This window comes from Salvelinus fontinalis, chromosome 1, assembly GCF_029448725.1.
Source record: "Salvelinus fontinalis isolate EN_2023a chromosome 1, ASM2944872v1, whole genome shotgun sequence".
Classification (NCBI taxonomy): Eukaryota; Metazoa; Chordata; class Actinopteri; order Salmoniformes; family Salmonidae; genus Salvelinus; species Salvelinus fontinalis.
The window spans coordinates 5294886-5310572 of record NC_074665.1 but is presented as its reverse complement, the minus strand read 5'-3'; the positions used below and the strand labels follow the sequence as shown (position 1 = coordinate 5310572).

Sequence of the window (15687 nt, the reverse complement as noted above, 5' to 3'; positions counted from 1 at the left end):
AGCCTGTTGGCCAGATAGCCAGTGGAGACTAGAGTGTAGCCTGTTGGCCAGTGGAGACTAGAGGGTAGCCTGTTGGCCAGTGGAGACTAGAGGGTAGCCTGTTGGCCAGTGGAGACTAGAGGGAAGCCTGTTGGCCAGTGGAGACTAGAGTGTAGCCTGTTGGCCAGTGGAGACTAGAGGGTAGCCTGTTGGCCAGATAGCCAGTGGAGACTAGAGGGAAACCTGTTGGCCAGTGGAGACTAGAGGGTAGCCTGTTGGCCAGTGGAGACTAGAGGGTAGCCTGTTGGCCAGTGGAGACTAGAGTGTAGCCTGTTGGCCAGTGGAGACTTGAGGGTAGCCTGTTGGCCAGTGGAGACTAGAGTGTAGCCTGTTGGCCAGTGGAGACTAGAGTGTAGCCTGTTGGCCAGATAGCCAGTGGAGACTAGAGTGTAGCCTGTTGGCCAGATAGCCAGTGGAGACTAGAGTGTAGCCTGTTGGCCAGATAGCCTGTGGAGACTAGAGTGTAGCCTGTTGGCCAGTGGAGACTAGAGGGTGGCCTGTTGGCCAGTGGAGACTAGAGGGTGGCCTGTTGGCCAGTGGAGACTAGAGGGTGGCCTGTTGGCCAGTGGAGACTAGAGGACGGCCTGTTGGCCAGTGGAGACTAGAGGGTGGCCTGTTGGCCAGTGGAGACTAGAGGGTGGCCTGTTGGCCAGTGGAGACTAGAGGGTGGCCTGTTGGCCAGTGGAGACTAGAGTGTAGCCTGTTGGCCAGATAGCCAGTGGAGACTAGAGTGTAGCCTGTTGGCCAGATAGCCAGTGGAGACTAGAGTGTAGCCTGTTGGCCAGATAGCCTGTGGAGACTAGAGGGTAGCCTGTTGGCCAGTGGAGACTAGAGGGAAACCTGTTGGCCAGTGGAGACTAGAGTGAAACCTGTTGGCCAGTGGAGACTAGAGGGTAACCTGTTGGCCAGTGGAGACTAGAGGGTAGCCTGTTGGCCAGAGGAGACTAGAGGGTAGCCTGTTGGCCAGTGGAGACTAGAGGGTAGCCTGTTGGCCAGTGGAGACTAGAGGGTAGCCTGTTGGCCAGAGGAGACTAGAGTGTAGCCTGTTGGCCAGATAGCCAGTGGAGACTAGAGGGTAGCCTGTTGGCCAGTGGAGACTAGAGGGTAGCCTGTTGGCCAGAGGAGACTAGAGGGTAGCCTGTTGGCCAGTGGAGACTAGAGGGTAGCCTGTTGGCCAGTGGAGACTAGAGTGTAGCCTGTTGGCCAGATAGCCAGTGGAGACTAGAGTGTAGCCTGTTGGCCAGATAGCCAGTGGAGACTAGAGAGTAGCCTGTTGGCCAGATAGCCTGTGGAGACTAGAGTGTAGCCTGTTGGCCAGTGGAGACTAGAGGGTGGCCTGTTGGCCAGTGGAGACTAGAGGGTGGCCTGTTGGCCAGTGGAGACTAGAGGGTGGCCTGTTGGCCAGTGGAGACTAGAGGGTGGCCTGTTGGCCAGTGGAGACTAGAGGGTGGCCTGTTGGCCAGTGGAGACTAGAGGGTGGCCTGTTGGCCAGTGGAGACTAGAGGGTGGCCTGTTGGCCAGTGGAGACTAGAGGGTGGCCTGTTGGCCAGTGGAGACTAGAGGGTGGCCTGTTGGCCAGTGGAGACTAGAGGGTGGCCTGTTGGCCAGTGGAGACTAGAGGGTGGCCTGTTGGCCAGTGGAGACTAGAGGGTGGCCTGTTGGCCAGTGGAGACTAGAGTGTAGCCTGTTGGCCAGATAGCCAGTGGAGACTAGAGTGTAGCCTGTTGGCCAGTGGAGACTAGAGTGTAGCCTGTTGGCCAGATAGCCAGTGGAGACTAGAGTGTAGCCTGTTGGCCAGATGGCCAGTGGAGACTAGAGAGTAGCCTGTTGGCCAGTGGAGACTAGAGTGTAGCCTGTTGGCCAGATAGCCAGTGGAGACTAGAGTGTAGCCTGTTGGACAGATAGCCTGTGGAGACTAGAGGGTAGCCTGTTGGCCAGTGGAGACTAGAAGGAAACCTGTTGGCCAGTGGAGACTAGAGGGTAGCCTGTTGGCCAGTGGAGACTAGAGTGTAGCCTGTTGGCCAGATAGCCAGTGGAGACTAGAGGGTAACCTGTTGGCCAGTGGAGACTAGAGGGTAGCCTGTTGGCCAGTGGAGACTAGAGGGTAGCCTGTTGGCCAGAGGAGACTAGAGTGTAGCCTGTTGGCCAGATAGCCAGTGGAGACTAGAGGGTAGCCTGTTGGCCAGTGGAGACTAGAGGGTAGCCTGTTGGCCAGAGGAGACTAGAGGGTAGCCTGTTGGCCAGTGGAGACTAGAGGGTAGCCTGTTGGCCAGTGGAGACTAGAGGGAAGCCTGTTGGCCAGTGGAGACTAGAGGGTGGCCTGTTGGCCAGTGGAGACTAGAGGGAAGCCTGTTGGCCAGTGGAGACTAGAGTGTAGCCTGTTGGCCAGATAGCCAGTGGAGACTAGAGGGAAACCTGTTGGCCAGTGGAGACTAGAGGGTAGCCTGTTGGCCAGTGGAGACTAGAGTGTAGCCGGTTGGCCAGTGGAGACTAGAGGGTAGCCTGTTGGCCAGTGGAGACTAGAGGGTAACCTGTTGGCCAGTGGAGACTAGAGTGTAGCCTGTTGGCCAGTGGAGACTAGAGGGTAGCCGGTTGGCCAGTGGAGACTAGAGGGTAACCTGTTGGCCAGTGGAGACTAGAGGGTGGCCTGTTGGCCAGTGGAGACTAGAGGGAAGCCTGTTGGCCAGTGGAGACTAGAGGGTAGCCTGTTGGCCAGTGGAGACTAGAGTGTAGCCTGTTGGCCAGTGGAGACTAGAGGGTAACCTGTTGGCCAGTGGAGACTAGAGGGTGGCCTGTTGGCCAGTGGAGACTAGAGGGTAGCCTGTTGGCCAGTGGAGACTAGAGGGAAACCTGTTGGCCAGTGGAGACTAGAGAGTAGCCTGTTGGCCAGATAGCCAGTGGAGACTAGAGGGTAGCCTGTTGGCCAGTGGAGACTAGAGGGTAACCTGTTGGCCAGTGGAGACTAGAGGGTAACCTGTTGGCCAGTGGAGACTAGAGGGTAGCCTGTTGGTCAGAGGAGACTAGAGGGTAGCCTGTTGGCCAGTGGAGACTAGAGTGTAGCCTGTTGGCCAGTGGAGACTTGAGTGCAGCCTGTTGGCCATATAGCCAGTGGAGACTAGAGTGTAGCCTGTTGGCCAGTGGAGACTAGAGTGTAGCCTGTTGGCCAGATAGCCAGTGGAGACTAGAGTGTAGCCTGTTGGCCAGTGGAGACTAGAGTGTAGCCTGTTGGCCAGATAGCCAGTGGAGACTAGAGTGTAGCCTGTTGGCCAGATGGCCAGTGGAGACTAGAGGGTAACCTGTTGGCCAGTTGAGACTAGAGGGTAGCCTGATAGCCAGTGGAGACTAGAGTGTAGCCTGTTGGCCATATAGCCAGTGGAGACTAGAGTGTAGCCTGTTGGCCATATAGCCAGTGGAGACTAGAGTGTAGCCTGTTGGCCATATAGCCAGTGGAGACTAGAGTGTAGCCTGTTGGCCATATAGCCAGTGGAGACTAGAGTGTAGCTTGTTGGCCAGATAGCCAGAAAGAGAAACGATAAGAGACGCTCCACACAGAGAGCAGCGAGCAGCGAGAGCTCCACACAGAGAGCAGCGAGAGCTCCACACAGAGAGCAGCGAGAGCTCCACACAGAGAGCAGCGAGAGCTCTACGCTCCACACAGAGAGCAGCGAGAGCTCTACGCTCCACACAGAGAGCAGTGAGAGCTCCACACAGAGAGCAGTGAGAGCTCCACACAGAGAGCAGCGAGAGCTCCACACAGAGAGCAGCGAGAGCTCTACGCTCCACACAGAGAGCAGCGAGAGCTCCACGCAGAGAGCAGCGAGAGCTCCACGCTCCACACAGAGAGCAGTGAGAGCTCCACGCTCCACACAGAGAGCAGCAAGAGCTCCACACAGAGAGCAGCGAGAGCTCCACGCTCCACACAGAGAGCAGTGAGAGCTCCACGCTCCACACAGAGAGCAGCGAGAGCTCCACACAGAGAGCAGTGAGAGCTCCACACAGAGAGCAGCGAGAGCTCTACGCTCCACACAGAGAGCAGCAAGAGCTCCACACAGAGAGCAGCGAGAGCTCCACACAGAGAGCAGCGAGAGCTCCACACAGAGAGCAGCAAGAGCTCCACACAGAGAGCAGTGAGAGCTCCACACAGAGAGCAGTGAGAGCTCCACACAGAGAGCAGCGAGAGCTCTACGCTCCACACAGAGAGCCTTCCTGACTGCTGATGCGCTCTTAAAGTGGCAGCGCCCGCTGAAGGATCCGTGCAGGATTTCGCCACACACACTGAACATTGTTTCAATCTGGTTTAGCCAGGCTAGATGATAAAGACCCACCTTGCCGACCAGCGCCGGGATGTTCATAGAGTTGGTAGCAAAGCCCATGCCGAAGATCATGGAGGACTCTGCCCCCAGGAAGGTGGCTACAAGCTGCTCCAACTCCTCATGGATAGCCAGGTTACCTGGGCAGAGACATGAGAAAGAGAAACAAAATGAAAATTCACATCCACGTCCTGTCGCTGTTCGCTGCTGTTTCAAGTGATCAATCTGATCGCTCTTACAGTCACAGTCCGACACTAAGAAAAAAAGGGTTCCAAATGGGTTCTTCAGATGATCCCGTAAGAGAACCCTTTTTGGGGTCCAGGTAGAACCTTTTTTGGGTCCAGGTAGAACCTTTTTGGGGTCCAGGTAGAATGTTTTTGGGGTCCAGGTAGAACCTTTTTGGGGTCCAGGTAGAACCTTTTTGGGGTCCAGGTAAAACCTTTTTGGGGTCCAGGTAGACCCCTTTTGGGGTCCAGGTAGAACCTTTTTGGGGTCCAGGTAGAACCTTTTTGGGGTCCAGGTAGAACCTTTTTGGGGTTCCAGGTAGAACCCTGGAACCAAAAAGAGTTATTCAAAGGGTTGTCATAAGGGGACAGCCGAAGAACCCCTTTAAGCTTCTAAATAATACCCCCCCCCCCCCCCCCCCCCAAGAGTGTACTTCCCTCCTCACCCCTTCCCCTTGGCCCAAGTCCCTAATGTCAGAAGGGCCTGGACAGGTAGAAGCACTGTAGTGGTGGAGTTTCTAACATATTGTTTCCACCTTACAGATCTGCTAACATCTCAGCGTTTTGGGGAGAAGAGGTCGGGAGAGGGGACCGGTGGGGTACAAGCATTATGGTGTTTATCACATGTTCTTGGACAAGGTGAGTGGCAGTTCAATAACTTGTTCATTCAAATGCAGAGGATGATCCCCCTTCAATATCTATGGAATATGGTCACCGTACAGGGAGCTTAACAGACTTCACAAATAGCTCCTCAAATATATGACTGTGTGTCTGCCACATGTTTTGGACAAACTGATTGGCAGTTCACTAAATGTCCCCTTCATTCCCTCATACAATTCCAGTGCCTTCAGAAAGTATTCATGCCATGTGACTTAATACATATTTTGTGTTATGCCTGAATTCAAAATGGATTAAATAAAAAAAATAAAAAAAATCACCCATCTACACATATTCCCCATAATGACAAAAAACATTTATTTTTTTTAATGTTAAAATCTAATTTATATAAGTATTCACACACAAGTCAATACATGTTAGAATTACCTTCGACAGCAATTACAGCTGTGAGTCTTTCTGGTAAGTCTTTAAGAGCTTTGCACAACTGGATTCTACAAAATGTGCACTTTATTTATTTTTTTAACTATTAAAGCACTGTCAAGTTGGTTGTTGATCATATTAACCATTTTTCAATTCTTGCCATAGATTTTCATGCCGATTTAAGTCAAAACTTTAACTCGGCCACTCAGGAACATTCAATGTCTTGTTGGTAAGCAACTCCAGTGTAGATTTGGCCTTGTGTTTTAGGTTATTGTCCTACTGACAGGTGAATTCATCTCACAGTGTCTGGTGGAAAGCAGACTGAACCAGGTTTTCCTCTAGGATTGTGCCTGTGCTTCATCTCCCAGTGTCTGGTGGAAAGCAGACTGAACCAGGTTTTCCCCTAGTATTTTGCCTGTGCTTATCTCTATTCCGTTTCTTTTTTATCCAAAACCTCTCTAGTCCTTGCCGATGACAAGTATACCCATAACATTATGCAGTCACCACCATGCTTGAAAATATGAAGAGTGGTACTAAATTATGTGTTTTGTATGTTTTCACTCTGCCATTTAGGTTAGTACTGTGGAGTAACTACACTGTTGTTGATCCATCCTCAGTTTTCTCCTATTAAACTCTAACTGTTTTAAAAAGTCACTAATTGGCCTCATGTTGAAATCCTTGAGTGGTTTCTTTCCTCTCCGGCAACTGAGTTAGGAAGGATGCCTGTATCTTTGCAGTGACTGGGTGTATTGATGGACTTCAGAGTTCGATTTAATATCAACATCACCCAGCCCCTAGTGGTGTGTATATCAACATCACCCAGCCCCTAGTGGTGTGTATATCACCCAGCCCCTAGTGGTGTGTATATCAACATCACCCAGCCCCTAGTGGTGTGTATATCACCATCACCCAGCCCCTAGTGGTGTGTATATCACCCAGCCACTAGTGGTGTGTATATCAACATCACCCAGCCCCTAGTGGTGTATATATCACCATCACCCAGCCCCTAGTGGTGTGTATATCAACATCACCCAGCCACTAGTGGTGTGTATATCACCCAGCCCCTAGTGGTGTGTATATCACCATCACCCAGCCCCTAGTGGTGTGTATATCAACATCACCCAGCCCCTAGTGGTGTGTATATCACCATCACCCAGCCCCTAGTGGTGTGTATATCAACATCACCCAGCCCCTAGTGGTGTATATATCAACATCACCCAGCCCCTAGTGGTGTGTATATCACCATCACCCAGCCCCTAGTGGTGTGTATATCACCCAGCCCCTAGTGGTGTGTATATCAACATCACCCAGCCCCTAGTGATGTGTATATCACCATCACCCAGCCCCTAGTGGTGTGTATATCAACATCACCCAGCCCCTAGTGGTGTATATATCACCATCACCCAGCCCCTAGTGGTGTGTATATCACCATCACCCAGCCCCTAGTGGTGTGTATATCACCCAGCCCCTAGTGGTGTGTATATCAACATCACCCAGCCCCTAGTGGTGTGTATATCAACATCACCCAGCCCCCTAGTGGTGTGTATATCACCCAGCCCCTAGTGGTGTGTATATCACCCAGCCCCTAGTGGTGTGTATATCAACATCACCCAGCCCCTAGTGGTGTGTATATCACCCAGCCCCTAGTGGTGTGTATATCACCATCACCCAGCCACTAGTGGTGTGTATATCACCCAGCCCCTAGTGGTGTGTATATCAACATCACCCAGCCCCTAGTGGTGTGTATATCAACATCACCCAGCCCCTAGTGGTGTGTATATCACCCAGCCCCTAGTGGTGTGTATATCAACATCACCCAGCCCCTAGTGGTGTGTATATCAACATCACCCAGCCCCTAGTGGTGTGTATATCAACATCACCCAGCCCCTAGTGGTGTGTATATCAACATCACCCAGCCCCTAGTGGTGAGTATATCACCCAGCCCCTAGTGGTGTGTATATCAACATCACCCAGCCCCTAGTGGTGTGTATATCAACATCACCCAGCCCCTAGTGGTGTGTATATCACCCAGCCCCTAGTGGTGTGTATATCAACATCACCCAGCCCCTAGTGGTGTGTATATCACCCAGCCCCTAGTGGTGTGTATATCAACATCACCCAGCCACTAGTGGTGTGTATATCAACATCACCCAGCCCCTAGTGGTGTGTATATCACCCAGCCCCTAGTGGTGTGTATATCACCCAGCCCCTAGTGGTGTGTATATCACCATCACCCAGCCCCTAGTGGTGTGTATATCACCATCACCCAGCCCCCTAGTGGTGTGTATATCAACATCACCCAGCCCCTAGTGGTGTGTATATCAACATCACCCAGCCCCTAGTGGTGTGTATATCAACATAATGACTGATTGAACGTTTCAGACAGAAAAACTGTGGTATTGAACACCAAGTGGTGTGTATATCAACATAATGACTGATTGAACGTTTCAGACAGAAAAACTGTGGTATTGAACACCAAGTGGTGTGTATATCAACATAATGCATCGAAGCAGCACTGCACCCACTTCATTCCCTTTATGGCTCATTCCCATCAGGCTCTGCGTCTAATAACATTGAATTCATACACTTCCTCAACCACAACCAGGCTCAAAGCCCAGGTCCAGTCAAGAGGCACGTGGAGGACATCAATGTAATCTGACTGACTGGCTGTCTGGCTGCGTCATCTGTTCTCTTTTGAAGCTAGAACGTTTACTCAGCCAGGCCGGTATACTAATCTGTATTCCACCTATGGCTCATTCAGTTCTTCTGAACGGTCTGGGGAAAGAGAGCGAGATAGTGGAGTCATTACTCAGCACAAGCCCCCGACTCCCTTCAGTTTCCTCAATCAACTGGCAATTATGTCACTACACACATTTATCGGATTAAACCGGGGTCAGCCATGTAAAATGGATCTCTAACTCCCAACCAAGTCGACATCACTTGTCCACTAGATTCTAGAACGCCAAGTAATCCAAGTCATCATCACTTGTCCACTAGATTCTAGAATGTTCAAGTTATCCAAGTCATCAGCACTTGTCCACTAGATTCTAGAACGCCAAGTAATCCAAGTCATCATCACTTGTCCACTAGATTCTAGAATGCCAAGTAATCCAAGTCATCATCACTTGTCCACTAGATTCTAGAATGTCAAGTAATCCAAGTCAGCATCACTTGTCCACTAGATTCTAGAATGTCAAGTAATCCAAGTCATCATCACTTGTCCACTAGATTCTAGAATGTCAAGTAATCCAAGTCATCATCACTTGTCCACTAGATTCTAGAATGCCAAGTAATCCAAGTCATCATCACTTGTCCACTAGATTCTAGAATGTCAAGTAATCCAAGTCATCATCACTTGTCCACTAGATTCTAGAATGTCAAGTAATCCAAGTCATCATCACTTGTCCACTAGATTCTAGAATGCCAAGTAATCCAAGTCATCATCACTTGTCCACTAGATTCTAGAATGCCAAGTAATCCAAGTCATCATCACTTGTCCACTAGATTCTAGAATGTCAAGTAATCCAAGTCATCATCACTTGTCCACTAGATTCTAGAATGTCAAGTAATCCAAGTCATCACGACTTGTCCACTAGATTCTAGAATGCCAAGTAATCCAAGTCATCATCACTTGTCCACTAGATTCTAGAATGTCAAGTAATCCAAGTCATCATCACTTGTCCACTAGATTCTAGAATGCCAAGTAATCCAAGTCATCATCACTTGTCCACTAGATTCTAGAATGTCAAGTAATCCAAGTCATCATCACTTGTCCACTAGATTCTAGAATGTCAAGTCATCCAAGTCATCATCACTTGTCCACTAGATTCTAGAATGTCAAGTAATCCAAGTCATCATCACTTGTCCACTAGATTCTAGAATGTCAAGTAATCCAAGTCATCATCACTTGTCCACTAGATTCTAGAATGTCAAGTAATCCAAGTCATCATCACTTGTCCACTAGATTCTAGAATGTCAAGTAATCCAAGTCATCATCACTTGTCCACTAGATTCTAGAATGCCAAGTAATCCAAGTCATCATCACTTGTCCACTAGATTCTAGAATGTCAAGTAATCCAAGTCATCATCACTTGTCCACTAGATTCTAGAATGTCAAGTAATCCAAGTCATCATCACTTGTCCACTAGATTCTAGAATGTCAAGTAATCCAAGTCATCATTCCTCATCCATTAGATCTAGAACGCCAAGTAACAATTCCACCTTCGCAACATAACCCACTCTGTCCCAGTCCCAAGCTTGACGACCAGTGTTGTGTAAATTCACCAACACCCCTGGGGATAACCTGGTCCCAGATCTGTTTGTTCAGTCTTGTCAACTCCTATGGTCAGCACAAACAGATCTGGGACCTGGCTACTCCTGGGAAACAGTAGCAGGGGGATTTTCAAACCTTTACAGGTAACTGACTATCACAGCGTATTGTGAAATAGACATTAATTACTTAGTCCACTACTTTGTGTTTACTACACATTTCTTCACAATGCATTTCCTGTGTATTAGACGATTTTCTTTCTTCATAATGCATTTGTGTACATTACACAAATTCCAATCTGTTGTGGCTAACGTTAGCTAGCTAGGTTAACTGGGTGGTTAACTTTAGCTAGGCTAGGGGTTAAGGTTAAGTAATATGGTAACTAAGCTGTTAAAAAGTAATAAGTTGTTGCTAATTAGCTCAAATGCTAAAGTTAGTCCATGACGTGATTTGAACATGCAACGTTTGAGTTGTGTTAAATTTGGGTTTTTCCATGTATGTTTTGAGGTTGGACTTTTAGCACGTATAGCACGTTAGCACGTATAGCACGTATAGCACGTTAGCATGTACGGCGCACCGATTGGTGTCACCTCGTTAGTCAGTATGTGTTACACCTGTGCTGGCTTGTCCATCGCGTTAGTCGGAAGGTGTTTCACCTGTGCTGGCCTAGGTGCTATTTAAGAGTGGCTGGCACAGTGCTCCAGTTGTCTTGAGAGACGTGGAGGGTCAACACCTTACGTTGGCCCTCCCCTATTTAATTTCTACAAAAACATTCCTTTGTCTGATTTTCCCTGTTTCCATTTTGTTCAAGTTTTTGGTTTGCTTCCTGTCTTGAAGTTTGGGGTGGGATGTTCTTTAGTTTGCCTCTTCTTGGGCAAATTTCTTGGGCAAAGGTTACAGTTCTTGTTGCTAGTCAACTTTCCCCCCCCCCCCCCCCCCCCCCCCATGAGTGTCTATCAGAACCCCTTCTAAAACACCACCTGTTTCATTTAGGTTGTTGTCAGTGACTCTGTCAGTTCCCCTTTCTGTTTGAGTGACATTTTTGGTTTTCTTTTGCTGGGGAATGTAACATTTGATTGACGGTCACAATAGGGTTAGCTAACATGCTAGCTAAGTAGTTAAAGTTTAAAGGTTAGGGTTAGCTAACATGCTAGCTAAGTAGTTAAAGGTTAGGGTTAGCTAACATGCTAGCTCAGTGGGTTAAGGTTAGGGTTAGCTAACATGCTAGCTAAGTAATTAAAGGGTAAAGGTTGGGGTTAGCTAACATGCTAGCTCAGTAGTTAAAGGATTACGGTTAGGGTTAGCTAACATGCTAGCTAAGTAGTTAAAGGGTAAAGGTTGGGGTTAGCTAACATGCTAGCTCAGTAGTTAAATGGTAAAGGTTGGGGTCAGCTAACATGCTAGCTAAGTAGTTAAAGGGTAAAGGTTGGGGTTAGCTAACATGCTAGCTCAGTAGTTAAATGGTAAAGGTTGGGGTCAGCTAACATGCTAGCTAAGTAGTTAAAGGGTAAAGGTTGGGGTTAGCTAACATGCTAGCTAAGTAGTTAAAGGGTAAAGGTTGGGGTTAGCTAACATGCTAGCTCAGTAGTTAAGTATTGAGTTGTTGCTAATTAGCTAAAATTCAAAAGTTGTTCATGACGTGATTCGAACACACAACATAATGGGATGCTAGACAGCCGTGTTATACACCCACCCATCCTCCCTGACCAACCTCACTCCTATCGTTTATGTCTTAACCTACGTTCTTCATCTGTGACTGAAATTCACTGGGAAACAAAGTTACTTTTTTGTGTGCCTGGCATAAATTTCCAATAAGCAATGTGTGTTTATTTCACTGTTAGATTCTGGGTGAAACTTGGAACATTGTTATACTCAGAAGAATAGTATATAAAGTAGTGAAAGATAATGTTTTTTTACATCAGAAGTTAATGGTTCTCTGTAGAAAGACAGATGGCTTTGGAATGTTCTGGGTGGACGGGAGGAAGTCACAGGATTGCTATAGGGGAAGCAGATGGACATCTGTGGATTAGGCAAAGAAGGGGTTGAGGTCAGGTCAGATCCCCTAAAGGGAGAAATTATTGTTTATTACCCTCTTCCTGTCGAAATATAAGATGTAAGGATTGGAGAGAAAGAGGAGTGCCTAAATTGGAGAATATATACACTTGTGAGATGGTGAGAACATGTTTTTGTCTGAATAAAGTTGTGTCGAGCGTTTGGGAAGAATTAAACTTGATTAAGCTTCTCTCGTGTCCGTGAGTTATATGAAAATGTTTAACCTAACAACAGTAAATCTGTGATACTGGATTGGTTGTATAGAACGCACGTGAGTGCGGTAGCTACGTCTTCAAAGTTTTAAACACCAGAATTAATCATTTCTCTCTCTAACATTGTGTGCAGGTGATGACACCCTCTAAAAAAAAAACAATAAAACATTTTTATATATAGAAGACAACCTCACAATAGTACTGTACTCACTTAAAAACATACACGTATAATTGCACTACTATAACCCCTGGCTAAGGCAATGTCTACGGCTAAAGTTTATCATTCTCTATTTTTACAGCTACTGTACGTTTCGAAACATTTTACAGGTATAGATATGTCACCTACAGTTGGTTTTTACCTCTTACGTTTTTGTCAATGATCGTGTGAAAACTAAGAAGCCGTAAAAAAAAAGGCACACACAAAGGCACACATTTGCACCCTATTCCCTATCTAGTGCACTACTTATGACCAGGGCCCTATGGGTTGACCAGAGATCTATAGCAGTGCATTAGATATGGAATTAGGGTGGCATTTGGAATGGAATTAGGGTGCCATTTGGAATGGAATTAGGGTGCCATTTGGAATGGAATTAGGGTGCCATTTGGAATGGAATTAGGGTGCCATTTGGAATGGAATTAGGGTGCCATTTGGAATGGAATTAGGGTGCCATTTGGAATGGAACTAGGGTGCCATTTGGAATGGAACTAGGGTGCCATTTGGAATGGAATTAGGGTGCCATTTGGAATGGAAATAGGGTGCCATTTGGAATGGAAATAGGGTGCCATTTGGAATGGAATTAGGGTGCCATTTGGAATGGAATTAGGGTGCCATTTGGAATGGAATTAGGGTGCCATTTGGAATGGAATTAGGGTGCCATTTGGAATGGAATTAGGGTGCCATTTGGAATGGAATTAGGGTGCCATTTGGGATGGAATTAGGGTGCCATTTGGAATAGAAATAGGGTGCCATTTGGAATAGAAATAGGGTTCCATTTGGAATGAAATTAGGGTGCCATTTGGAATGGAATTAGGGTGCCATTTGGAATGGAAAAGTTCAGCTCAAAACACCCAACCCAAACAAAGACACCTGATTCAGATTGAGATGTGGTGAGAAAAAAGGGCTGTAGTTCGCAACACTCAGTCACGTCTGTTAACACTGAAAACACTCTGCAACTCATCTCAAAACTAACTCAAGTCAGTATCTACACTTTACCCTTAACCCTAACGATTTGACATTTGCAAATGTGATTGGGCCTAGGTTGGTATAAACAGTATAGTAGTGGATCTACAGGGTCTGGATGGGTATAAACAGTGTAGTAGTGGATCTATAGGGTCTGGATGGGTATAAACAGTGTAGTAGTGGATCTATAGGGTCTGGATGGGTATAAACAGTATAGTGGTGGATCTGTAGGGTCTGGATAGGTATAAACAGTGTAGTGATGTATCTGGATAGGTATAAACAGTGTAGTGGTGGATCTATAGGGTCTGGATGGGTATAATCAGTATAGTGATGTATCTATAGGGTCTGGATGGGTATAAACAGTATAGTGGTGGATCTATAGGGTCTGGATGGGTATAAACAGTGTAGTGGTGGATCTATAGGGTCTGGATGGGTATAAACAGTATAGTAGTGGATCTATAGGGTCTGGATAGGTATAAACAGTATAGTAGTGGATCTATAGGGTCTGGATAGGTATAAACAGTATAGTAGTGGATCTATAGGGTCTGGATAGGTATAAACAGTATAGTGGTGGATCTGTAGGGTCTGGATAGGTATAGACAGTGTAGTGGTGGATCTGGATAGGTATAAACAGTGTAGTGATGTATCTGGATAGGTATAAACAGTATAGTGGTGGATCTGGATAGGTATAAACAGTATAGTGGTGGATCTATAGGGTCTGGATAGGTATAAACAGTATAGTGGTGGATCTGTAGGGTCTGGATAGGTATAAACAGTGTAGTGGTGGATCTATAGGGTCTGGATAGGTATAAATAGTGTAGTAGTGGATCTGTAGGGTCTGGATAGGTATAAACAGTATAGTGGTGGATCTATAGGGTCTGGATAGGTATAAACAGTGTAGTGGTGGATCTATAGGGTCTGGATAGGTATAAACACTGAATCATTCAACAGACACTATTATATCCCATAGGGCAGAGGTTCTCCAATGTTTTAGGGCCAGGGACCCCTTTTTGCGATAGCAAATTCACCAGGGACCCCTGTCATAATCAAAACACAACTAGAGTGAGAGAGTAGAAAGTGTAAAAGGGAATCTATTTTAACAAACCATGACGCAAATGGTAAATCTAAGCGCAAATGGTTAGCGCTATAAAATATATTTTTTGCTATTTTCACTGTTACAATTATCAGCCCACTTGGCTGGTGAAATGACTGGGTTTTGATGAAAAAACGAATTGTGGGTGTGTCGAGGCTTGGCCCCTCATTGGCCAATCAGAACGTGCTCCATAGTAAAATATATGGTTGCTTCAGATTGTGTAGTATTTACAGTCTTTTATGTATTGCCTTGGATAAAGTCCAATTACAATGTTAGACCGTTAAGAGTTTGTTAAATGGCTTACAGGAACAAAATGTAGACCCATCCCATCTTTGCTAAATAGGTTAACTTGAACCCATTTGTAATCCACATTGTTTTAAGTTATTGCATGGTTTAAATAGCATTCACACTGATATAGGGACTAGGCCTAACGTAAATTGCATTATGGCTGAGCACGGACATGCCAAACATAGTTAATTTAATCTTGTTTATTGACTATTGATGAGGCCAAAGAGAACAAATAATTATAATCAAATTCTAAAAACAAAACAACTTGTTTTAAATGTCACACTTACAGGGTACATACTTTCTCCCTGTGGGGCGTATAATATTAAAACAACGCAGACTATGGAGGGTTTTTACACACATCCAAAACGAGACCTGCCTGACTAAAATAATGTGGACCTGCCTGACTAAAATAATGTGGACCTGCCTGACTAAAATAATGTGGACCTGCCTGACTAAAATAATGTGGACCTGCCTGACTAAAATAATGTGGACCTGCCTGACTAAAATAATGTGGACCTGCCTGACTAAAATAATGTGGACCTGCCTGGTTAAAATAATGTGGGTCTGCCTGGTTAAAATAATGTGGACCTGCCTGGCTAAAATAATGTGGACCTGCCTGGCTAAAATAATGTGGACCTGCCTGGCTAAAATAATGTGGACCTGCCTGGTTAAAATAATGTGGACCTGCCTGGCTAAAATAATGTGGACCTGCCTGACTAAAATAATGTGGACCTGCCTGACTAAAATAATGTGGACCTGCCTGGCTAAAATAATGTGGACCTGCCTGGTTAAAATAATGTGGACCTGCCTGGCTAAAATAATGTGGACCTGCCTGGTTAAAATAATGTGGACCTGCCTGGCTAAAATAATGTGGACCTGCCTGGCTAAAATAATGTGGACCTGCCTGGCTAAAATAATGTGGACCTGCCTGGCTAAAATAATGTGGACCTGCCTGGTTAAAATAATGTGGACCTGCCTGGC

At 46.5% G+C, this 15687-nt stretch overlaps 1 protein-coding gene across 1 annotated transcript in view; it reads right to left on the bottom strand.

The window, feature by feature from the left end:
• The window catches only part of sptlc3 (serine palmitoyltransferase, long chain base subunit 3), a 121772-nt gene that overhangs the window by 58911 nt on the left and 47174 nt on the right, over positions 1-15687 (bottom strand). Inside the window, exon 5 of the mRNA XM_055940894.1 lies at positions 4365-4489. Within this exon, the coding sequence (XP_055796869.1) occupies positions 4365-4489 (125 nt within the window). The remainder of the gene's footprint in view (positions 1-4364; positions 4490-15687) is intronic.